The sequence below is a fragment of the Oxyura jamaicensis genome, chromosome 1 (assembly GCF_011077185.1).
Source record: "Oxyura jamaicensis isolate SHBP4307 breed ruddy duck chromosome 1, BPBGC_Ojam_1.0, whole genome shotgun sequence".
NCBI lineage: Eukaryota > Metazoa > Chordata > Aves > Anseriformes > Anatidae > Oxyura > Oxyura jamaicensis.
The window spans coordinates 112,934,490-112,958,076 of NC_048893.1; the positions used below are offsets into that span (position 1 = coordinate 112,934,490).

At 43.6% G+C, this 23,587-nt stretch overlaps 1 protein-coding gene across 1 annotated transcript; it reads left to right on the top strand.

Annotated features, from left to right (window-relative positions):
* Positions 1-1,423: 1,423 nt before the first annotated feature.
* On the top strand, positions 1,424-22,956 carry UBASH3A (ubiquitin associated and SH3 domain containing A). The gene is made up of 14 exons (XM_035315872.1): positions 1,424-1,598; positions 4,502-4,555; positions 6,174-6,360; positions 8,571-8,769; positions 10,103-10,272; positions 11,153-11,361; positions 12,231-12,357; positions 14,272-14,380; positions 15,741-15,863; positions 16,548-16,640; positions 17,821-17,965; positions 20,160-20,266; positions 20,756-20,862; positions 21,768-22,956. The coding sequence occupies exons 1-14, from the start codon at positions 1,486-1,488 to the stop codon at positions 21,903-21,905; spliced, it is 1,881 nt and encodes a 626-aa protein (XP_035171763.1). The 5' UTR covers positions 1,424-1,485; the 3' UTR covers positions 21,906-22,956.
* Positions 22,957-23,587: the final 631 nt, after the last annotated feature.

Genomic DNA, 23,587 nt, shown 5'->3' on the forward strand with positions numbered 1-23,587 from the left:
CTCACGGCAAAGAGTGCATTTTAAGAGGGGTTAATTAAATATTGTACAATGTTTTGGTAGTACTTTGCCAGCAGTAACTCATTCCTAAAAATGGTGTGCCTGTACCGATAGTGTTGTATCAACTTGTAGTCTGGGATTTAGAAAATGAAAATGTATGTTCAGATTCACAAAATACCCAAGATTAGTCCAAATTTGGCTGGGGGTATTCTACTAAGTAAAGAGAGGTGGCTGAGGGGGGAGTGCAGGGAAAATGGGGGAGGAGACATGAAGCAAAAGACCATGGTAGTGTAAGTGAAACAGGACTCCTGAGAGGCCAGGGAAGAAATGAAGGTTTTCCATGAAAACACCCACCTCCTGGCACTTGTCTGCAGTGAGGGAAGCCAGTCAGTCCCTTTGCTGGCACTTCCAAAAGATGAGGCACCACCACATCACCTTCCTCTTAACTGTTCACATCCAGGCCATGGCATTAAAACTTCTCTTCATCTCTTAAGCCAGTTTCCCTGTAGCCTTTTAAGAAGGGAAATGAGGATGTAGAGAGAAAGCTGCACTGCTTGAGTTGGTCACAGTGATCTGATGCTCTCCCCACCAGGCCTCAGAGACAAAGGTTGGGAGAGGCAGCCCAAACTGTCCAGGTGCCCCAAGGGGACCTTCAGCCAAGAGGGAATAGTGAGGGCTTGCTCTGTAAACCCAGCAGCTCTGGTGACCCTTTCATTGCCATCCTCCCTGGGGAGAGGCGGTACCCTCAGTAGGGACAGCCCAAGCCAGGGAAAGCTGCCTCTGGACATTTCACCTTCTCTGTGTACCCTGGGAGACCCAGGGATCGGCCAGAACCGCTCCACGAGGGCTCCTTTGGTGGCATTGGCACCACCAGGAAGGACAGGCTGCATCTCAGGACCAGCCCCAGGACACAGCATCGAGGTTTGCTCTAGCACACAGTTGGCCAGCTTGTGGCCTTTGGCTGAGAACACAAGGGGATCCACGTACAGGAGAGGCTGGAGAACATGAACGTTGAGCCCAAGAGGAATGAGTTCAGCCTACAAACTTCTTACATGCCACAGAACATCCCCTCTCACCTCCCTTCCTCTGTGGTAGAAGCTCAGGTGTGTTTCTTGGCTTCAGGAAGATAATTTAAAATGAAGGGCAGAGAGATACTGTGTCAAAACCTTCAGCGAGTCCACCCTGTCTGTGGTGTTTACCCCTGGACTACTCGTCTTGTTATGCTAGGGCAAATGGGAACAGCCTGCAGATACTTTCTGCTCTTTTAGCTACCCTAAAACAAAAACTCATAGGAGCACATGCAACGAAAACAGGATGTCAGCTTTTGTCAGAAAAGATCACAAGAGGTTTGAGGTTTTTAAATTTTTTTTAGCTGCCTCTTTCTCTTTCTCTCTCTCTCTCTCATTTTCTTGCTCCTTCCTTCTCTTGCTCCCTCCTCCCCCCTCCCAACTTCTGTCAGCACTGAGCACAGTCAGAGGGAGAGCGGAGATGGCGGTGGCCGAGACGCAGCTGTATGCAAAGGTGGCCAACAAGCACAGGAGCAAAAGCCCCTCTGTACTCCTCGAGTCTCTGCTGGCCAAAGGATTCCCAGCTCACATCGCGTGAGTATTGCTTTTGGCTGCCTTTGTACAGTACAAGGTGTTTTATCGTAACAACCTGAAAGCAGACGGCTTTCCATCAAGAGAGCATGCCACTTCTCAGGGGTGATGTCTCCACACAGGGATCAGGCTTGTCTGGCTTTGAATGCCTTGTAGAGCAGCTTGTATTGTTCTTATTGCTAAAACAGCCTGCTCTGGATCCATTTTTAAAAATACTGCTCATATCAGAAGACACGCACCCTTCCGCATCTTGAGGATGAGAGGCTTCGGAGTGAATTAAGAAGTCGATTTCCATAGTTCACTCCTTTCATTTTTTCCACATCCTATTGTAATTACAAGGGAGCTACATTTGGATGTAACTTCTATCCAAAGTTTGCTTCAGGCCTGGCAAAAATCTCTTGCTGGGTTTTATCACTGGAGACTGTTTTAAAAGATTAAGCTCATGTGGCAAGATGCCACATAAGTGTCACTTTTTCTTTCTGTCCTCAATCAGGATCTTGTTCCAAAAGCATGTCCTACCTGGAAAATGTCTGGCCCTATCCTTGGCAATTCCGTTAGAGGGGGGATGAACTGGTGGAAGCACTTACAACCAGGTTAATTAAAAAGAAAGATGTTGGTCCGTCCTCCTCCAGGCAGGGCACTAGTCAGACAGGGATGTTTTGTGGGGGATTTGCAAACTTCTGAAGGGCAAGTCTGGACACCATGGTTGCAGCCAGTTGTATCGCAGACTTATCAACACTAGCTGTTCAGAAAATGAATCGTTTTATTTAAATGTTAAAGGAACCCTCATACAAACATTTGAAAAAGGAGACCAATATCTATGTAGCCTCCATTTCGACTCTTAATTGAAAATTAAAGAAGTTGAACTGGCTCTATATGTAAGTACTGTGTTGATTTTCTAGCGTATCATCTTTAGACACAATGGCACAGCTTACAGGGAAGCTGTGGGTTCTTTGTTCCTGGTATACCCAGTGGAATTTTAGCTGTGGTACTGAAAATCTGGCTCATCATTTCTTTAGTAGATAAAGCTAAGTTTGGTCACCCCAAAGTAATGGCTGGTTTTACTTTTTTTTTTTTTTTTTTACTTTTTTTTTTTTTTTTCCCTGTATGTGGTGTTCTTTAAATCCTCTTCAAAAGACTTTCTGCTATTATTGACATAGTTTTGTGCTTTCCCGGTCAAAATCATGAAACTGTGACAAAGTGCAATGCAAGTCAACGTAAACTGGCAAAATGTTCAAAAGCACTTTGTTTCTTTTTTTATTTGTCTTTACTGACTTTAAGACATTCAAAATTTGAATGGCATTTTATAAAAGCTTTTAGCTGTCTCTTTAGTTCCTGGATTCAAATGTAAATTAAAATACTGAAAAATTGTTCTTTTGTGATGTCCTGGCCCAAGAAAAATAGGGCTCATTGGAAATAATTATGAAATCTTTCATAATGTAGCAGCATGCAAAAGCAACATTTTCAGAAGAAAAAAAAAAAAATAAGAAAAAGACACTTGAGGATCAAGCCTAACATCAGATCAGAAAAATGGACCTCTCATGCTTAGACAGAACTGAATCATGCCAGCAGTTTTCTGCTTTAAGGAAGAGCTAGCTTATTCTCCCTGTAGAGATACCATTTTTAATACAGATTTTCAAGGATTTATTCCTATCATTTATCTGAAAGAATTCGGAATATACAGAAATTATCTTAAGCATTATCTTTCAACTGTTCATCTTGGAAGCACAGGATGTTTAGTTACAACGTAATGTTCTGCTTATAGTGAGGGCTGAATAAACCCAGCTGCAAAGAACCCTACAACTAACCCATATGATGGGATGCAAGGCAGGGACAGACACAGAGGGGAGTAAGAGAGAGCAAGATGTTGTTGAGCATCATGACAGGCTGTGGTCTCAGGTCTCCAGTAGTACTTTTTATGATTGTGCAGGCCCTATTGTAAAGAAAAGCTGAAGTCAAGCTCTGTTTGCAAAGTCAAGCTTTTTCAAAAGTGCTCGTTTCTGAATGGGAGGAGCAGCACGGCATGAAGTGATAAAACATCTGCACTGAGGTGTAGCAAGTGGGTGACAAAGGCTGGCATCACCAGCAGAGCAGGAAAGGCTGTGTGGGGAGCACAACAGAAACACCAAACGTTTCTGTTTGATGTGATGGAGAAAGGGGAGTCAGTAAAGTAGCAGAAGTGCAGGTGCTACTGAAACACTGGGGATCCTTCAGCTTCCAAAAACTTATCATTAAGGAACAAAAACTTGTTCATACGAAGTACATAGTTGGCTTTTTGAAAGATCTAAGGAGAAAAGAAAATGTAAATTAAATTTTATCCCAGAGAATTTTATCCCAGAGAATACAGTTGTATAAGTGAGAGGAAACTGAGACGTTGTCCCTTATCTTAGATTGAACTGTTGGCTCAGATCTCGCTCTCTTCTGGGCTACAGAAATCCTCTATCTAGATTTTCAAACACCAATGTAAGTATGTTTTGCTTTGGGTGTATGTGCAGACTTGAGCCTGGCATTTGAATCTGGGTTTATCATTAACAAAAACATTATCCCATGAGCAGAGCAAACGCTGCTCTTACAGTATGTGGAGGGATAGCTTACCCAACGCTAAGGAAATCCATGTAGAGAGTAGGACTACTGAGGAAACATCTCCAGAATACATCTTGTGGACATTGTGTGGACAGGTTACCATTCTTCAAGGCATTAAAGACTTGCAGTGGATCAGACTGTCTGGAGGGCTTCAAGAACATTAACATTTGACAGGAATAACCTAATCATTATGGGTCCAGTCTGTGCTAGAAAACAGACTCGGTGACCACAGTATGTCCATTCTTCTTTACTTTCTAGTAGTCACAGGATACAAAGTTTAATGTATTCTGTTATTATGATTAATCTATTTTGTTTTCTTCTAGGCAAAAAGCCTTGGCTGCTACTGGTCAAAAGACAATAGAAGAAGCTGCAAAATGGTAAGCGTCAGTGATTTCTAAGGTGTGCTTTCACATTAAAACTGACTAAAAACAGTTGTTTATATGCTGATTCTGTCACTCAATTTAAAGTTCACTGCTGTTAAAAACCCTGCATATGAGGTGGGCGTTTTTTGTTTGTTTGTCTTTTCATTATAATTCATGAAAAAAAAAAAAAAAAAATTATTTGTGCTTATTCTGGGAAGCAAGTTTATTTGCAGAAAGCCTGAGGTAAATCAAGAGCTGGGTAGCAAAGGGCAGTCTTGAGCACAAGGAGCTATTTTTCCCACATTGATGTTTCATGTTACCTGCTGCTCTGGGCAGACACTTGTCCTCAGTTCTAAATCTCCTGCTTAATTATGGACTTGGCTGCCAAGTTCTGCTCATTGCAAAGGGACTACAGGCTCCTTGACTGGGGGCATGCATTGGGGCATGTCCAGGAAGGCACTCAGGGATGCACCAGGGTAAATGTCCATCCTGGCACAGCACTCACTCCTTGTGGGACCTCCTGGTGTGCACCCTGGGGCAACAGGTACGGCGTCATCTCCATCCCTAAGGAAAAGAGGAAGGAAATGAGGGAAATATCTGCAAAAGAGTGGCTGCAGTTACAAACCTATGTGGGGTTAAATGGCAATGAGTGAAGGCAAACAGACCACATTCTTCCCTTGAGAAAATGTCATTACAAAATAAGCTGAAAGGCTGATGGTCAGAGGGAGGTGTCATTAGAGCCAAAATCAGTTGTTATCCTTGACAACCCCCCTTCACTTTTTTTTTTTATTTGTACGTACCAAGACTCCCACACAGTGGTCACTGTTATCAGAATGTAGTTCACTTTTTTTGTTTTAATCCATGCTCAGATACAATCTGATCTTTCCTGGGTTTCATTTTCCTTTTTGAGGGGAGAGGTTTTTTATTTTTATTTTTTTGTAGGTTGTTTGGTTGGTTTGATTGTTTTGTTTTTGAAAGGTAGATAAAACATTTCAGAGTAATATGTTCCTCCCAAAGCTTTGTCAAGGATGCCACCAGGCTTTCTGGAAATCACCCCCAGTCACAAAGCTGTGAAGCCAAACACAGAGCATGTGCAGAACAAGGTGGAGTGTGTCATTACCTGGGATACACGTTTCTGATCTTTGCCTATGCATTTTCTGATTTGTCTTGTTTGCTGTTTTTAGGTCTGAACAAATATGCTAGACCTTTTTGAGTATTCTTTTAATCTTTGATAATTTTTCATTTTGTCATCTTTCTTCCCGCTCCTCCAGTCCTCTGTTTGCAGTCATGAAAAAGGGGAAGAAATAATTTTAAAACCTAAATATCTCTCTCTCTCTTTTTTCTTCCTTTTGCTTTCAGACACTGAAATAATTGAAGGTACTTAATAAAATGCAGTGTACACACACACACACGCACACACAAAACAAAAAATAAAACAGAAATGGCCGTTACAGATCTATTGGTTAGTGTATGAGACAAATGCTATAAGCAGCTTTCATTTTAGCTTTTCTTTTGTAAGAAAGTACCGACTTTGTATTTCCTTTTTCTATTTTCTACTGTGGATGTCTTCAGCCAAGGAAAGAAAAATAAGTGGTGCATATGCTTACACTGTGTGACGTGCTTTTAATTTCAGGTTGCACTCCCACTGCAACGATCCCTCTTTGGATGACCCAATCCCTCAGGAGTATGCTCTTTACTTGTGTCCCACCGGCTGCTTCTATAACCGCCTGCAAGAGTTTTGGAAGGAGAGCAAGCGCCAGTGCGGGAAGAACAGAGCTCATGAGATTTTCCCTCATGTCACCCTCTGCGACTTCTTCACGGTAAGGCACAAAAAATGTGCATGGGTCAAACTGACCACTGGTGAAACTGAACCACCTGGCATTGTATTACACCAGAACAACTCCACGTTGGTCAAGTTGACATGACCCACATCCAGGGTGAGGAGCCCTGGCACAGGCTGCCCAGAGAGCTGTGGGGTCTCCTCCTTGGGGATCTCCAAAAGCCGCCTGGGCATGGCCCTGGGCAGCCTGCTCTGGGTGGCCCTGCTTGGGCAGGGTTGGAGCAGGTGGCCTCCGGGGGTCCCTTCCCACCTCACACATCCTGTGATCCTTGGATCCATGATGTTAATTAAACCTTCCTGCCTAAGGTAGCTGTGTTCAGAGAACTGTGCAGCAGGGATGGTGTTATCACTGGATGCAGACAACTTTAATATTGGGCCTATGGCAATCTCAGGAAAACTCCTGCCTCCCCAGTGAGCCCCAGCCAGTAGGCCGTAGCTATTGTGGGGTGAGCCAGCTTTTACGGTTTCTGTGGAAGTTTGGCCATTGTGAAAAAGAGATAAGCAGAATGAATAGGGACAGAAGGAACAAAGGGAACTGGAGTATAGTCTGGCAGTGCAACTGAATCATTTTCTCAGTAATTTTACATGGAAATTAGGCTCCTGACCTGGACTCCTGGTTGGTTATTTTCTGCTTCTGGATGTTCCTGTCCTCCTACATGGTCTTCTGAATGCTGAGTAACCCTTCAGCAAACATGTCAGCAAGGCTGCTTCACCTGTGGGAGTGAATGTTCCAGTATCAGCAATGACCAGCAAAGAGTCACCTGGAATCCAGTTTTTGCATATTGTTGATGCTGAACATGAACATCAGCTGCATCTGAGATGCACTGAAAAATAGATGAGATAGAGCAGCTGAAAAACAACATTATGTTAATTATATTTTTATGTTAAACCATGCTGCTTAGCACAAACAGTAAAAGTACAAGTATGTTGCTGCAAAATATTGAATAGCATAGTATCCTGCAGCCATTAATCACAATTATGCAGAACAAAATCCGTTAATTAACAAAGAATTCCATGCTTACAAAAGGTGTCAAGTTTAAAGGCCCGACCCTGGAAGAGACAACTGAATTGTATCCCTCGCCTCATGCACCTCAGCCCTGTTTCAGGTAGCATATTTCCAGGGATAAATGCACCCTCCAGTGCTATTCTCTGTTCCTCAGCTGTCAGCAAGAGCTGACCTGGGTGCTTCACATGTAGAAAGTGAGACCTGGCTCCCACATCCTCCTCCCAAGCCCAGCCTCTCCTGTTTCCTGATGCTCCACATCTTGCATCGCATGGACTTCCATCACGGACAGCCTCGGAGGAGCACAGCACTTAACCCTGGGTGCAGGCTCCCAGCCACCCCTGTCCCCCACAGCCCAGCCTGCTGGTGCCCCCTCAGTGCATCTCTCCTCACCTTGCCTGAGCCTGACCAGGTGCTGAGTCTGTGGCCTGAGAAATACTTGAGGGAGAAAGACAGTCCAAGCAGGAGGAGGTGGTGTTTTGTAGCTCCTTTTTTCTCTTCTGCTCTTCCTCTTCAGCAGCTTGACACAGTGCAAAAGCCAAATGGGGCAAATAGCACTGTGGAGAGTAAAACAGTGCGGAAAGGAAGCATAATTAATGTCTGTGTCTTTGGCTGGATGGCAAAAATTCAATTTTTGTCTACCCACTTCTTAAATTGCTTAATTGCCACTTTTTATGGAAGCATGGCCTTGTACAATCTTTTAATTTGCTGTGATTAGAGCATTAAAGATCATAATTACAAAGATTCCTTCTTAACTTTCCCATGTATGTTGCTCAGCATCTGAGATGTTAAGGTTTTCAGCAGAGTGATTCCAGCTAAGGACTGTAGGATAACAGTAATATGATTTCGTACTTAGAATTGAAAAGGGAAATCATGATCCCTGCCTCATTTCAGATTGGATAGTGCACACCTGTCAGTCAGTAAAATCTTTTGGCTCTTTTCTACCATGGCTAGATACAAATAAAGGTAGAAGACCCATCTCCTATTATAGCACCAGGTTACTGTGCTGCCCAAGCTGCCTGATATTAATGATTTTAAGACCAGGAATTTCAGGCAAGTTTGTAAGTGTGTTGTCTTTCTCGGGAAATAATGTCTGTCCTGTTTTCTGGTGTTACTGTACGAGACAGGCTACCAGAGCAGCTGTTGGTCTGGTGGGTGAAAGATGCTCCTCCTCTGTTTTCTTTCAGTGTGAAGACCAGAAAGTGGAGTTACTGTATGACATCTTAAAGCAAATCGTCAACAACTTTTCACAAAAGTTTCCACAAACTATTTCCCTATCACTACATTCATCCACCAGCTACCTTGGTTTTTTTATCAGTGACAGCCATGCAAATATCCTCAAAGAGATTGCTGTGGCCTTCTCTTCAGAGGCTTCAGCCCTGGCAGGTAGGATCTACATCGGAGGGAAAATGGGTGGCTTGTCACACAAATGCTTAGACATGACACTGAAACCAACTCCTGTGTCTCCACGGCAGCCTGGCAGATGTTTTATTGGAACTTTCCTCCTACAGATTCAAAAATAACTTGGCATGGGGAGATTGTTGTAGACTCTGAAGACACCATGCTTTTCACTAGAAGGTTTCATTTTAGCTGAACTCAATGGGCAAGAAAAAAGAAAAACACTAAAAGCTTTTATTAATTTCTTCTTCCTTAAGAAATCCAGTCAAAGGTTTTACTTGGTTTGGCTTTCTTTTCATGATCCACATGCTGAAGTGTTTGGCTGTGTAACTAGAGAAGCCGTTGATCGGGATGTCCAAGACAAGCAGGGATATAATCCTCCCTATCTCCAGACCTCCAATACCCACCTTTTCTTCACCACAGACCAGTGTCATGATTGCGAGGGGACAGAAGAAAAAGAGAAAAAATGTGTCTGGAGGAAATAATTATGCTTAGTTCTCCATCTCATATGCAGCCTTGGGAAGACAGCAGACTGTCTTGGGGATGTTCAATTCTCTGTGGCCAGGCTGAGAAGAAAGGCAGAAATGAAAAAGCAAAGCAATGCAGCCTGGCAGGCCTGGGTTTTCCCTAATGCTCACATAAGTCCTTCTCCTCCTGAAACTGAGTCACCCATCTCCTTTCAGTGGTTATGTGCCAGCTGGGGATCTCCCGCACCCCCAGATTTTATCATCTGAAACATAGCAAGGGCAAACAAATATTTTACACTCATATCACCAGTGGGTGAACTGCCTTGTACGTTAGCAGTTGTCAAGGTAACAAATTAAAGAAGGAAATAGAAAAATATATTTTAAACCAGGCCTGCAGCACTAGAGAAGGGAGACCTAAAGAAAAGAACTAAAGCCCTAGGAGCAGGCACGTACTTCCAGACATTGGTGCAACGAGCACTATAGAAATTTTCCAAACAACACAGAGAAACTGCATCTTCAGTGGAGACTGAAGGGATGCTGCCCCAGAATAGCTTGGTCTGGGAGAAGAGAATTTGATACATCTTAGACTGGGAAAGGAAATCAAGCATTTTGTTTTGTTTTGTTTTGTTTTCTCACAGCTGAAGCTAAGGGGCAAACCCAGTCCAGATTTCTGATTTATTTTGGTGTTATTAAAGCCATGACATCCAACAAAACATAGAATCAGTAAAATTATGATCTACTCTACTACTAATTACTAAGATATTTCCTGTATCATACAAACCATGTAGAATAAAACAAGAAGACCTTCACTTCACTTCTGTGTTGTGATGTGAAGCTGATTGCCTTATTCCTAGATTGCCATGTGAAGCCCTGCCTAAAGCAGCTCCACCTTACCCTGGCTCACAAGTTCTGTCCTCACCACCAGAAGACTTTGGAGCAACTAGCCAAATGCATTAACCCAGGGGAGACCTGCCAGTGGGTAGCAGCTCTCTATTCAAGAGACATGCGTTTTGTGCATTACCAGGTACTGTCATCAGATTTATTTAATTTTCCAGGTCTTTGGTTAGAGTATTTCCTACACTTGCTTTGCTTTTTTTTTTTTCTTTTTTTTTTTTTTTTTCCATGAAGAAGTCAGTACATGCACAGTACAGTCTTTCAAAATGCATGGTTGTTTCAAGTACCTCTTTGGGCTGAAAAACCATACGCTTGAGTCTGTAGGAGATATGTTTATGGTTACCTGCTTGACCTGCGTGTCAGCAAGATCTAATTCCAAGTTCCAGCAGAAGAACTCATCTTACAATTAGCTATGAGAAAATAAAAGAGGCTGGAACCTTTGAACATTTGCTAGGACTTGTCAGATCACAGCTCTGCAGTAAAATTTTATTCAGCAGAATTAGTTTTCTTGATTGTTGAACCATGATGTGCCAGTGAGCAGGGCACAGTTGTCCCTGATGATCTTCAGCTTAACAGACTCCCAGTTAAAAATAGTCAATATTTTTCTGGTTTTCATTTCCAAATTTAAACTACGGAATGATAACCCGTCAGTATTTTTCAATCAGATCAGTGTTTCGTTTTATTTCAAGTCTCATATTGGGTTTTGGTCACACTCAGGAGAGCTGCAAGTAATCCCCAAAATAGCTGATAAGGATTTTGTTATGTCTGCTTTCAAATAAACTTGTACTAGTTACAGGAAAAAAAGTAATTTTATGAATACCAAGTGCCTATTTTTACACGCACTCCATACGCATTGTTATGTATCTGCTGAATTGCCACGAAAGAGCAAGCTGCAGTGCAGGAAATGGTGCTGGTGGCTGTGTCCAGTGAAGGGTTGAGCACATGTCCCCCATTTGCTGCCACCCCTGCAACAGCCAGCTCCACCCTGACCCAGCTCCGTCCTTCCCCAGACGCTGAGGGCCCTCTTCCAGTACAAGCCCCAGAACATCGACGAGCTCATGATGAATGCCGGGGACTTCATCTACGTCGACCCAACGCAGCAGTCCGACGTCAGCGAAGGCTGGGTCATCGGGACCTCGCACCGGACTGGCTGCAGGGGTTTTCTTCCCGAAAACTACACAGAGAGAGCCAATGAGTCAGACACGTGGGTTAAGCACAGGTTGGTCATGATCCTCTCCACAGGTGCTGGGGCTTTGTGGGTGCTGCTTGCTTTATGCAGCTGGTTCTTCTCCTCACTGCCAGCTGTGGGCTGCCAGGAGAGAGCTGAAGGTGGGGTGGGATGTGGAGGGCAGAAGGGGTCCTTCAGGCCTGGGTGGGAAGATGAGATTTCTGAATGGAAAGGGATAGGACACGCACCCATGGAAACCCAGAGCCCATCTGCTAAAAGGATGGCCTCTCTCTGCTCTCAAATAACCTGAACATCCTAATGAATTTTAAAAGTCCACGTTCTTTAGAGCAGACTGGGCCTTCAGCATGGCTTCCAGCTTTCTTTTTTTTTTTTTTTTTCTTCTTTTACATCTTTTCAAGAGGTTGCAAAGCTAACTTGAAATGAAACCACGCAAATGTTACTCTACCACCATGCCTTGTCAATTCAACCTGTATCAGCAGACATCTGCCTGGCTTCCTGCACTTTGCTCTGCAGCTGACAGCGTGGCTGATGTTACTTGGAGATTAGAGCTAGCTTTTCAGAGCAGGAGGTGTAGGTGCGGTCCTTGCTGAGCCCTCAGAGGCAGAGAGGAGGCGAACAGGTAGTGTTTCCTGCTTGAAGCTCACACTTCAGAAGGGTTACACCCAATACATGCCATCAGTTCGTATTATTTTAGCCTCATTTTTACCAGGCAGACTATAACTCAAGAGCAAAGTGGTAAACTGGAATGCATGTCTGTGAAAAATATTGAGTGGAATATGCATTGTGGCTGTGACGCCTGTGGACAAAATTGTGAATTTAAAATCTCTTCTTTTTTTTGTGTGCACCCATATGTTTGTTTGTGTGTGTATTTGTGTGTGTTGCTTCTGCCTTTTCTACAGGGAATATGCTTTTGTACCAGGTTCAAAATTTGTCACCCAATCTGCAAATGAACCTAATGTAAAGCTGAACGGAGAAGTCCATAATCCTGTTACATCAAGGAGTGTAACCAATATTCTTTCACTTCAGGTAGTTGTTCTTTTATTTCTTATCTTTGCTATGTAGTTGTGCAAATATGCTATTAAGTAAAACCTTTTATAAAATTTAATAGTATCTTCCTGGTTCTTCTTAATATTTTCATATCACGTTGTAATACATATATATATAATATTGCATATTTAAAATTAAATATTAAATTAAATATGCATACACTCACACTGCACATTATAATATCTCTTATACATTTTGTAGTATATGCAATGTGGTATTACCCTTGCCTTCCTTCATAAAACTCTGTTGCTGCCATAGTAGCCTAGCACATGAATTCTCTCTGCACAGATGCACAGTGCAGGCTGTGCAGAGGTATGGTGACAAGACTGGCAAGTAAAGTGCAGAAACATCTTCCCCTGTCTTTCAAATGTTTTAATCACAAAGTAACTAGAGCAGTATCAGGCTCATTGTTACTTTTATGCCCAGATTCCATGGATGACATGTTGGTGGTTTATGTACTCATGGCTACACTTAGAACGTGTAAATGTTTCATCTTCTGTAATGTTTTAGGTACATAGCTAATGCAAATAACTGCACAGACCTGAAGAATGAACAGCTACCTGGACAGGTTAGCAGCACTGGGATTATGTTTTTGTCCCAGTTTCAAAGCTGATATATCAATTTTTCCTAGGTTTCCCAAAAAGCTCCTGGTAGGAAGAGCAAAACAGAGAGGGACTCTGCCTTTTCCCTACAGCATACTTGCTCCTACACTGCCTTATTAGCTCTGACTTTCAGGGTGGCCAAGACAGTCCTTTCCATCACAGACCTTTCCTGACATGCTGCAGAGACACCTTTGGTCTTGCTGGTCCTGCAGAGAGTCTTCTCCCCGTGCTCGGGAGATAAGCCCAGGTTCCTTTGTGTTAATATCAGAGAAACTTGAGAGCACCCTGAGGGAACTTCCAGCATGGCCCCCCCACCCCCCCCAGGACAACTGTGCATACGGCTGTAAGACAGACACTTCTGCAAGAGCCACGTCCTCCCACCAGCTCTTGAGTGCTCTTGGCCCCCTTATCTATCTCAGATCTGTGGCAGAGGCACCGCTTGGCCTGAGGAACACTTTTTGCAGATGTGCACGTCTCTAGTCTAGGAGCTTCCCCAGCCTCTGAGCTCCCCCCAAACAGAAAAGCAAGACCACAAACCTTAGTTTTAAACTCTAACCTCATGGCGGTTAATTAGTGCCTTATGGCAAAAATGCAGTAGTGTTTAGCAAAATACATATGTCTCATACCACTTCTTAAGAATTCCCTTCTCTGCTACGAAGATACACATCACTAACCTCAGTGTTGCAGCAGTAATGCTGCGAGGGGTTGCTGTTGAAAAAGATTTAAACCCTTTGAGCTGTTTCTCTTTATCTTTTCATCTCTATCTATGTTCATTGTAAACTAACCCCAAAAAACTTAGAAAGTAATTGTAGTTCCATGCAGACTGAGGAAAAACATGGCCTTACAGGAGATCTGGGTTCACTGCTAACTTGGCCACACACTGTTAGAAAAGTGTGAAACTAGTATTTTCAGTACTAAAAGAAACACTTAAACCACTTAGCTAATTTCCCTCTTTTGTTTATACCAACTACACAATATAAACTAGAATTATAATCCCTTCCCACGCTGGAATTAAAAGATTTAGCAGCACTACCTTTCACTGGTGTAAACAGAGAGTTGAAACCTAACATGAAGATCGGGGATATTCTTCATTTGCCTTCAACAGAGAGCCAGTCAGGGTTACTATTTTCATAACAAATACGTTTTAGCAGTTCCTTTCTCTGCCCTTTCTGTGCTTGTTATAAACCTCTTGGGACATCATTGCTGTTCCTTGCTCTGTTGGGCAGCATCCAGGAATCCAGACTTTTCGTGCAGGTTATATATAATGTAACGGAAAGCAATTTTTATACAGCTTTCTCAGAATGCCACTCTGAGAAGAGGTGTGCTGGTGATGCGCCATGGGGAAAGAGTTGATCAGGTCTTTGGGAAATCTTGGCTTCAACAGTGCTTGACTGCAGATGGTGAGTAAGATAATGGAAGGATCTTAGCAAATCTGAACTAAATTTACCGAGTAATGGGTACAAAATTTCAGTCTCCTAGGTTTAGATGTAAATGCTAACATTGCACAGCCAGGCACAGCATGGCTTTGACCTGTATTTCATAATGTCCTACTGTCCTTCATGTTTATATTAGATAAACACCACAGGCCAAAATAATAATAATAATAATAATAATAATAATTTTAAAAAAATCTCTTGTGGTACTATTCATGTCACACTGGGGGATGCACAGAGCATTAAATCTCTACCACTAGTTACTCAGCTGAGCCAGGTGGTGCTTATCATTTCTGTTCTTGACTCAGTGTCAATGATTTGTTGATACAGTACATCCCTAGCCAAACTTGCAGAGGAGCAGCAAGAGCAAGCCGTGGTGGAAATGACACATCAACACAGAACTCAATGAAAAGTTGAATTTCCTGGCACTCTCTCTGTCTCTGTAAAATATGTATATATATATATGTATTTGTGGTGGAGAAAAACAACCCAGAACAGGAAAGTATGTACTAGGAGGAAAGAGGGGAACAAGAAGGAGGGCGAGTTCAGAAGGAAGCTTTATGTTGACAGTTACGCTGGAGATCTCCTATATGACTTGTGTGAAACACTAGATAATGAGGCCAGTACCTTCCAGCTTCATAATCAATTCATTAGTTTCAGTTTTCTTCAATGGAAATGTTTTTGGCAATGGCAAAATAATATTGTTAGTGGATTTTTGTTTCATTTGAGTCCCACAAAGCCAAATTCTCATGACTTCTTGTCCTCTTTCTTCTCCACCGTCTTATTTATCTCCTTCAGAGCTTGCATAAGAGGTGCACTTTTGTTAGGACAGGTGATTTCCCAGGTCAGTGTTGTGACCTTAAAACATGTTCTCTTTAAGGTAATGGGACTCACTGGGCATTTTCATCAGTGAGACGCAATGTCTGTACTGCTGAACTGATCCTGTACGCATTGAAGTTCAGGCCCTGACCCATGACCCCCACGCCACTTTAGCTGTCTCCTCGGCATGTTCTTGGCTGATGGCAGCTCCCCCTCTCCCCCCAGTTTCCTGGCAACTTTTGGAGAGAGCACAGACCAGGACCCATCCTCAGTGTTCAGTGTGGGTGTTGGAGGTAGAGGGAAGGGAGATTAGCTCTTCAGGCAGGTGCCCTGCTGCATCATTTGCCCTCGTGGCCAGAGAAAGGTCCCCAGCCTGTTCTATTTGCCAGTAGAGGTGTATCTCTGGGCTGAGAATTCAAAAGAAATGGAGCCATTACAACGAAATGCAGACAGTATGTACGGCTGCTGCCTCCCTCATACCACAGCAAAATGTTCCACCTCGTTTCAGGAAAATACTACAGAGCAGACCTCAACTTTCCTCCCACCCTACCAAAACGGAAAGACAGCATGAAGCATTTTGAGCAAGATCCTCCTTTATCTTGCTGTGGTATTTTCCAGTCAAGACTTATAGGTAAGGTGGATAATATCCTAAAGCAAAGGTAAGGATTTGGGAAGCAGACTTTTATCATCTGCCAAAGCTCACATTGGCTTTGTAGCAGAAATACTTCCTAGCAGCACTCTTTTTGGTAACGTCTTCAGTTTTTGCCATCTTCTTGATGAGCAATCGCTGCAAGATCTTGTTGAATAATAAAATAGAGAACAAAGCAGGTTGCTCATCCTGGAGATTCAGACTGCTAGTTACTGGCAAAGAAATTTAAAAGAAACTGCAGCACTAGCTGTGTCCTGCTTCAAGTCTGCAAGGGACTGACGTCTTACTCAGTTGTTGCTAAGCGAAGGGGCTGGCTGGAGGACACAGCTTCATGGTCAGCAGATTGTGGTCAGCTCATCACAGATAACTGCCAGATGGGTGATATGGGTTAGTCTGCCTCAATTCACTCACCAGATGAAGTTGTTTCTGCTCCCTGAGCTTGCATGCCTGACTTTAACATAGAAATCTGGTGCAAGTGCTTATCTCTGATGGTTCAGATACAAGGAGACCGCCAAATACCTAATGCTATTTGCATGTTTGGAGTGCATCTGCTGTAATTACCCTTCCTACACTTGGTCCCAGCTGTTTTTTGCAGAAAATATTTTGCAGCAGTTTCTCATCTATGACGATTTGTAAAAGAGCACCTCACATTGCTGTTCCCACCAGGGGAAGCTCTGCTGGACCAGGAGGTGGCAGTCAGCTACGTCTACTCGTCACCTGCCCTCCGCTGCATACAGACAGCCCATCTTGTGCTTCAGGGTAAGGCAGAAAAACTGATTGCGTGCTTTTGCCACTGTGAGGATGTCTTTGTCAAACCTCTTTGAAGGATGAGCAATTAAGATGTACAGATGTGTTTATTTATTGTTGTATTTAATCAGGGAAGGCAAGGCTTTTTTGTCTGGCTGGTAACATAGGCAGCAATAAACCTGCTGCCAGGTGTATGATCTGAAGAGCTCTATCCTATTAACTCTAACCCTCTCTCTTTAAACTGATGTTATGTGAAATGGAGGCATTTCACAACAGGTTGAAGTCAGCACTAGGAGCCACAAATCAAATTACCACTGGCAGCTCTTTCAGGAAACTTTCTGAGCCAAAAAGCAAATGTTCCTAGTGCTCTGAAGAATAGCTGTTTGAATCAGGGAACATGGCATTCTCCTCAGAATGTTTGCCTTTGCAAGCCAAATGATTTTACTTGTTTAGGGACATGGTTTAGTGTAGACTTGGCAGTTCTAGTTTAATGGTTGGACTTGATGATCTTAGAGGTTTTTCCAACCTAAATGATTTTATGATTCTATGATACTTCCTTCATATTTTAGAACCTCTGCCCTTCCTCCTCTCCCATTCCCTCTGCTTCTCTTCTTCTTCCCTTTTCCTCACCTCTCCCCTTCAATGGGTCTGTTAAAGGTTCACAGATCATCAATATTAGTAAGTGTGCATTTCTTCTGGGAACTCATGCCACTCGGTAACCTCTCTTGAGAATAATGAACAAAAGAATGCATCTTTTTACAGAAGAATTCAATTTCTGACACTGTAGGATGAACTATTGCCCCAAAGAGGGTCACTGAGCAAAATGTTATATAAAAGGGTTTTTAAAAAAATATCCTTTATAAAGTTTATTCAGATTGCAGCATTGTTGAGATCTTTTCTTCTGTTCTCTTCTGTACCTTGGAGATCTTACAATAGAGCTCCAGGAATAACAATAATGTAAGAATTTTTGGTGCCTTAGCATCTGTCAGGCAAGAATGTGTTGACTTCACTTGAACAACACAATCCTCTTTTGTTCAACAATAAGTAATTCATTTTAGTAATGAAAATATTACAGCAAACAAGGCAGAATGTGCTGCCCAAATGTAACAGTTTGAGTGTACCTGTGTACCTTTCTCTTTTTAAGGAACACTTCTTTATTTTTTTATTTTTTTATTTTTTTTTCCTTTGGCAGGGCTTAAATTAGACCAAAAAGTCAAAATCAGGGTGGAACCAGGACTATTTGAATGGACCAAGTGGGAAGCAAGCAAAGTAATTCCCAACTTCATGACTGTAACAGAACTGACAGAGGCCTCCTACAAAATAGATACAAGTTACAGGTAATTGCTCCTTGTCTAGCTGATAGAGCTGGCTCTTTTTCTCCTGAGGTACCTCCTCATTGCCTCATATGCCATAAACCATTACGGACGTTGCAAAAAATGGGTCATGCTGATCAATTTCAAGCCTGCATGATCTGTTCTCAAAGTAAGATATGCTGTTTGGGGTCTTGTGGCAAGAGTCAGCTTTGCTTCTCTAACGTGGAGTCACGCAGGCATGTAGCATATGCACACATATAACGAGCAGGCTCACAGGCACACATCTGATGTTTGTGTATGGGAACAGCCCTGCTCTGATGTTGCCTTCAAATCTACCACAGGGGTGAGAGAGGTGACTCCAACACAAGCCAGCTGTCCTCCTGGTTTGGGGGGCAGGCAGGATAACAGCGTTTCACTACAATGAGTGTTCATGCCACGTTCTGTTGGGGAGGGGGGTGTTATGTTGTGACTTGCTCAGAGAGAAACACTATGCTCAGAAAGGATTTTCTGGGGCCCCCACAGCTCGGGGAGGGGGGTGATGCCACCTCTGAGCACTCACAAACCACAGTGGAGCAGGAAATGATCAGCCTCCAGTTCAGCCCAGCTCCGCGCCCTGCTCTCGCTCGGGCTGCTCCGTACGTGCAGTGCACAGCCCGCTCCAGGAAATTGCTCAGCTAATAAAAGTTCGTGTCTGGGGTTTCTCACAAATATAACAAAGGAAACTTCTCAGCTCTCACTGTATATCTTGCAGTTAAGTGAGCATCTTCATTTGAAATTGCATAATGGAATAAAATTCTTCATTTTCTTGGCTCATTGAACGTTCTGGTGTGTTTTACCACCAACAGACTGTTTTCCCTGTTTATTTCAATACAAAATCATTTGCCTCAAACTTCCACAGAGGAAAAGGTGCAACTGTAGAGCAGTAGGAAGCTCAGAGGAAACCTCTGAAGCAGTGCTAACTGCAGCCTTCAGGCCCCTTGCAGCTCATTCGGGTCCAGGCAAAAACAGAGCAGATGAGCTGTAAAATTGCACATATGATGCTGCTTTCTTCCTGTCAGATGCAGGGTTCAAAATCCTCGGGTTTCAGGGGGTGGCTTCACCATACTCACCCACTGCAAGGGACAGCAGTCAGCTGGGGTCAAGTCCTGGGCTGTTCCCTGTCAGTGGACTTAACCTGGCCAGAATTAATATTAGTTATGATTAACAGTATAGTAGGAGCCTGCCACCTGGTTTTACCACCTATTTTCTAGTTCTGCAGTTTGTGCTGACGGAATGTACTGAGGACTCACCTGTAAAAGTACACTACGATACCAAGCCCTACGACGATATATTAATCTAATCTCACTCCTGCCTATTCACTGAATAAGGAGACTATCAAATCAGTGGGGCAGTTGTTTGTAGAAAGAAATGAACACCCTGGGAGGCCAGCAGGGCCTCTCACCACCAAGAATTTGGCCTTCCCAGCTGCCTACCCATGGCACCACTGGCCACCACGCATCAGGGCACCGCAGGCTATTCTCCTACCTCCCAAGGACAGACACAGCTCGGGTCATGGAAGCTGCTGAGAAGCTCTGTGATGTGTCTGGGGAGGATACATGGTGTTTATCAGATTTCTAACATGGTGTTTTGCTTAGGCATTGTGCATTTTGGTTTACATCCTTGGAAACATACTATTTTTTAAATCTAGCAGTGAGAGCCTTTACTATGCATTTGTCCAGCTGATATCGACATGCCTTGTCCATTGTTGATTTTGATTTGATTTGCTTACTAAGGAGGCTAACACTGAGGGACCAGCTCTTGACAGCTTTCACATCATCAGCATCTTGATTTGAACGCGGTCAGGATGGCTGGAGCTGGACCGCTCCATGTGCCTGCACCCACAACAGGACAGTGGTCCTTACCAGCAGAACTGCTCAAGGCACAAGCTTTTCTTAGGCATGAATTTTTTAACAGTATCCACTGTAAGCTACAGTTTTAATTAAAGCACAGTTTTCCCTGCATCTGGTGCTTTATGAACTACGAGGTGTAATCATAAGATTCAATGTAAATTATTGTGGGGGAAGCTAACGCAAGCTGAGGTATCAGCATGCCAGCCAAGTCAGTGGATAAACCCAGATTCTTTTAACAAAGTGCTTCTTCTTTGGTGTTCTCATTCAACAGAGCTCGCGGTACCCAAGCATTCATCTAGATTAACATACATTTGTGATTTTATTGTCAGAAGCAACATCCCACTCTCTTCTCTGGTGCCATCAGAAAGTTATGAAGACTATGTAAGCAGAAGTTCTGCAGTTATAAAACAGATCGTCACTGCTTGCCCCAACAAAGGTAAAGGTTTCAGATCTTTGTATATTCTATTAGACACTTTCAGTACCAGGAACAGGCAGAGATTTGCCAACAGAAACACATTTATCATGAGTAGTTTGTATTGCACAGAGTTCAAGGTAGACTTGCAGTTCTTGGCCTCATCTATACTAAATCAAAATATATTCAATTTATGGGATAGGGAAAAAAAAGCAAAATTAAACAGAAGACTGCTAAATTGCAAGAGTTTGTACTCTGCATGGTCATTGTACATCAGGATGCAGCTCAGCATAAGATAATCTATTTTTTTTCTGGAGAGCTGTTAGGAAATGCATTTTCTCATTAGCTGGCATGTGTATAACACGTTAGACTTTTTCTGACCAGCACCCTGCCGCATTGCCAAAGATGATGACAAATTCAAACTGCCCCAGAGCAACCTTACACCATCAGCATGGCAACCTGGCTGTGCTGCAACCCCCTTACTACTTCTCTTTGCTTACTGTGGTGTACCAGGTGTCATCCTCATCGTGGGCCATGGCTCCTCCTTGGCGTCTTTCACCCGACCCCTGATAGGGCTCCCTGCCAAAGACAGCAGCGACTTTGCCCAGGTGGTCCGAAAGGTAAGAAGCCTTTTCACTCAGCTTGAAGCTTTCTCTTTGTGTTGCTGTACTTTTAATATGGAGCTTTCTTATGCAGCGAGGCACGTGTATAACTGCATGCCAATACCAACAACACTAGCTTTCTCAGTACAAAGGGAATCTCACGTAGTTTTAGCATAGCACTGATGGTCAAGAGAAGCACTTTGTCCTGGTGAACAGCAGGTGCCTAGAGGCTAACTCTTCGGAGGAGATTTTCATCCAACTCCCATGGGAAGTCAGTGCCAGGTAACACCTCCATGTGAGAGGCACATGTGGAACACCTCTCCCTCAGGTACAAGCCTCCTTGATATAGAAGCAGGGCTAAGAGCCTTTCTTCTCCTCCCTGTGGTGTTGTGAGTGTGAACTGCAGCTATATTCAGTGACTCACTCTAAGTAGTATGTTTTTTGGGTCACTTCAAGTTCACAGCTTAAGTGCTCAGCTACAGAATGAAGTGGAGGAGGGTTTTCTGCCACCTTCAAAAGTGAGGCATGCACTTGAGACTTTGTCACAGAGGTTTTTTATTTCTTTTATTTGTGCATTAGCACCAGTGGCAGGTTTTTTCACCCGCGTTTTCTTTACCATCTGCCTTGGTATTACCAACAGGAGAATTCAGTTGTTAGATATATTTTTACCACCCGCTGTCAAAGCATAAGGAGTGAACACATCTTGATCTTCAAATCCAAGAATGAGTGCAGGGTGATGACACAGGCTCAGCTATTGCACCACAGGCCTCCAGTCTGTTTTCAGTTTGTTTTAGGAGCAGCGAAATGTCCCAGTCTCTCTTCCCAGAATAGTCTCAGGATCTGCTCTCCTGTTCTCCAGAATGCCTCCTTCGTGTCAAACAATGGCCATGCTGATAACTCCTGCTTGTGTCCTTCTTCCCTAGATCCCTTCACTGGGCATGTGCTTCTGTGAAGAGCTCAAAGAGGGGAACAAATGGCAAATGGTTAACCCCCCAGTGAAGACATTAACTCATGGAGCAAATGCAGCATTCAACTGGAGAAACGGTATCGTGGAGGATTAGAAAGCCAGCTCTGTCCTTGCGGCTGTCAAAAATGAGGTGAAGAGAGCTTCTGGTTCAGCACAGTCTGGCAATTCATCCAGAAAAGTTACAGTGGATGGGAAGTGCCCTCTCTAAGTAGTCAAAGCACAGAAAACACTTCTGAGTTTGGTGCCTAAATTTTGCTTTTGCTTCAGTGATTGAGAAAAGGAACCATGGAACTGGCAAACAAGAGAGCGATGACTGTTCTGGTGGTGAAGAAAGTACTTTTTAACCTTTTCTGAAGGTACCACATGCAACATTTAATACATACAGAACTACCTGATTATAAAATCTCCTGCTAAAGGCACTAAAGTAGACATTGTTGCATTTTCCAAGACCAAAATACAGCCAGTAAGAATTGCTTTTGTTATTTGGATATTTTCAGATGAGCAGAGAAATTGGGACTGAAAAAAGCCATCTCCTACCCGAAGAGAAGATCAGCTCCACCTAAAGCCATTTGGTTTCCTGTTGACTCCTCCAGTTCTGCGAGAGCACAGGAGGAGGGGATATACTATACTGACAATTTATTTACCTCTTCTATAAAGGAGGTTCATTTTCTTCCACAACAACTCCCTACTCAGTGATTCCACAGGGATCCATATTGCAAAAGGGACCAAACAATTTCCTTCAGAAAACTGAACTGATTGCTTTACTGTTGCTGGGGCAAAGAAGGATGCCCTGCATTACTGTACTGGTGATAAAACCTTGACGTGAGCAACTCTAACTGCTGAATGCTTCCTGAGATGGCACTTGCAGGACAAGAGCTTTGCTTTGTGCTGTTCTGTGCCAAATTATATAAATGGTGACACAGCTGCCAAACCGGCCGTCTGACAGGTCTCTGTAGCTGTTCTCTTGGTTGTTGGTTTGCTTAAGGAAGTGTAGCCCCAAAATTTTATGCACAAACAGGAACATGTCTTGCCGCAGAGTCAGGTTTCCTTTCTAAATGATCCTTTTGGATAACTGCCTCTGGGAAAGCACAAATGTTTCTCTCAAAGAGAGGAGAAAAATTGAGGTTTCACTTTCTTAGCATAACTAAAAATACCAATCTCATCGTCATTCTTTTTCTCCCTGCACCTTCTTGACACCTCTTTGCCTGTCTGCCTTTAGCCTGAGGGCATGCAGCAAAGCCCATCCAGAGTGCAGGCTGCGGGGCGTCCGACAAGCACCTTTACTGGTGGGCATGGAGATCTCCTGTCCCATTCCTGCACCTGAAATGTTCTGTTTTGACTTCCCAGATCTGGTGAGGATGCCTGGACTCCTGCTTTTCTAACAGCTGGGGGTATGACAGGGGAGTGGGGGTGGCATGGGGCAAGGACTTGGCCCTGGGCATGTCGCACCCTGGAGCTTCCAGCTCTGTTTCAACTGAGGGGTCAGCTCCCACCTTGTGGTGCTCCCGTGGTGTCTTCCTCTCTGTAAGTAATGTTGCTTTTAGTGTGATTTGCTCTGATTCCACCAAGTGGTTGCAAGCCACAGGACAAATGTCACTGGAGGAGGTGCAAGGCCAGAGCTACCACCATAGACTGAAGCCCCAACATGAGGGATGGTCCCTGGAGCTCCAGCTGGGGCACATGTGGCACCAGGTGTGTGAGGGCATTGGTGTGGGTTTCTGGGTCGAGCTTTTGTACCAGATACAGCCTCTGGGTGGGGACCTGGCTCTGTTTGAA

Bases quoted from the DNA above. Each gene is read 5' to 3' on its own strand.
- UBASH3A (XM_035315872.1), top strand. From the start codon at position 1,486: ATGGCGGTGGCCGAGACGCAGCTGTATGCAAAGGTGGCCAACAAGCAC. The intron at 1,599-4,501 runs GTGAGTATTGCT...GTTTTCTTCTAG, and splicing joins GGATTCCCAGCTCACATCGC to GCAAAAAGCCTTGGCTGCTA. The intron at 14,381-15,740 runs GTGAGTAAGATA...ACCTCGTTTCAG, and splicing joins ACAGTGCTTGACTGCAGATG to GAAAATACTACAGAGCAGAC.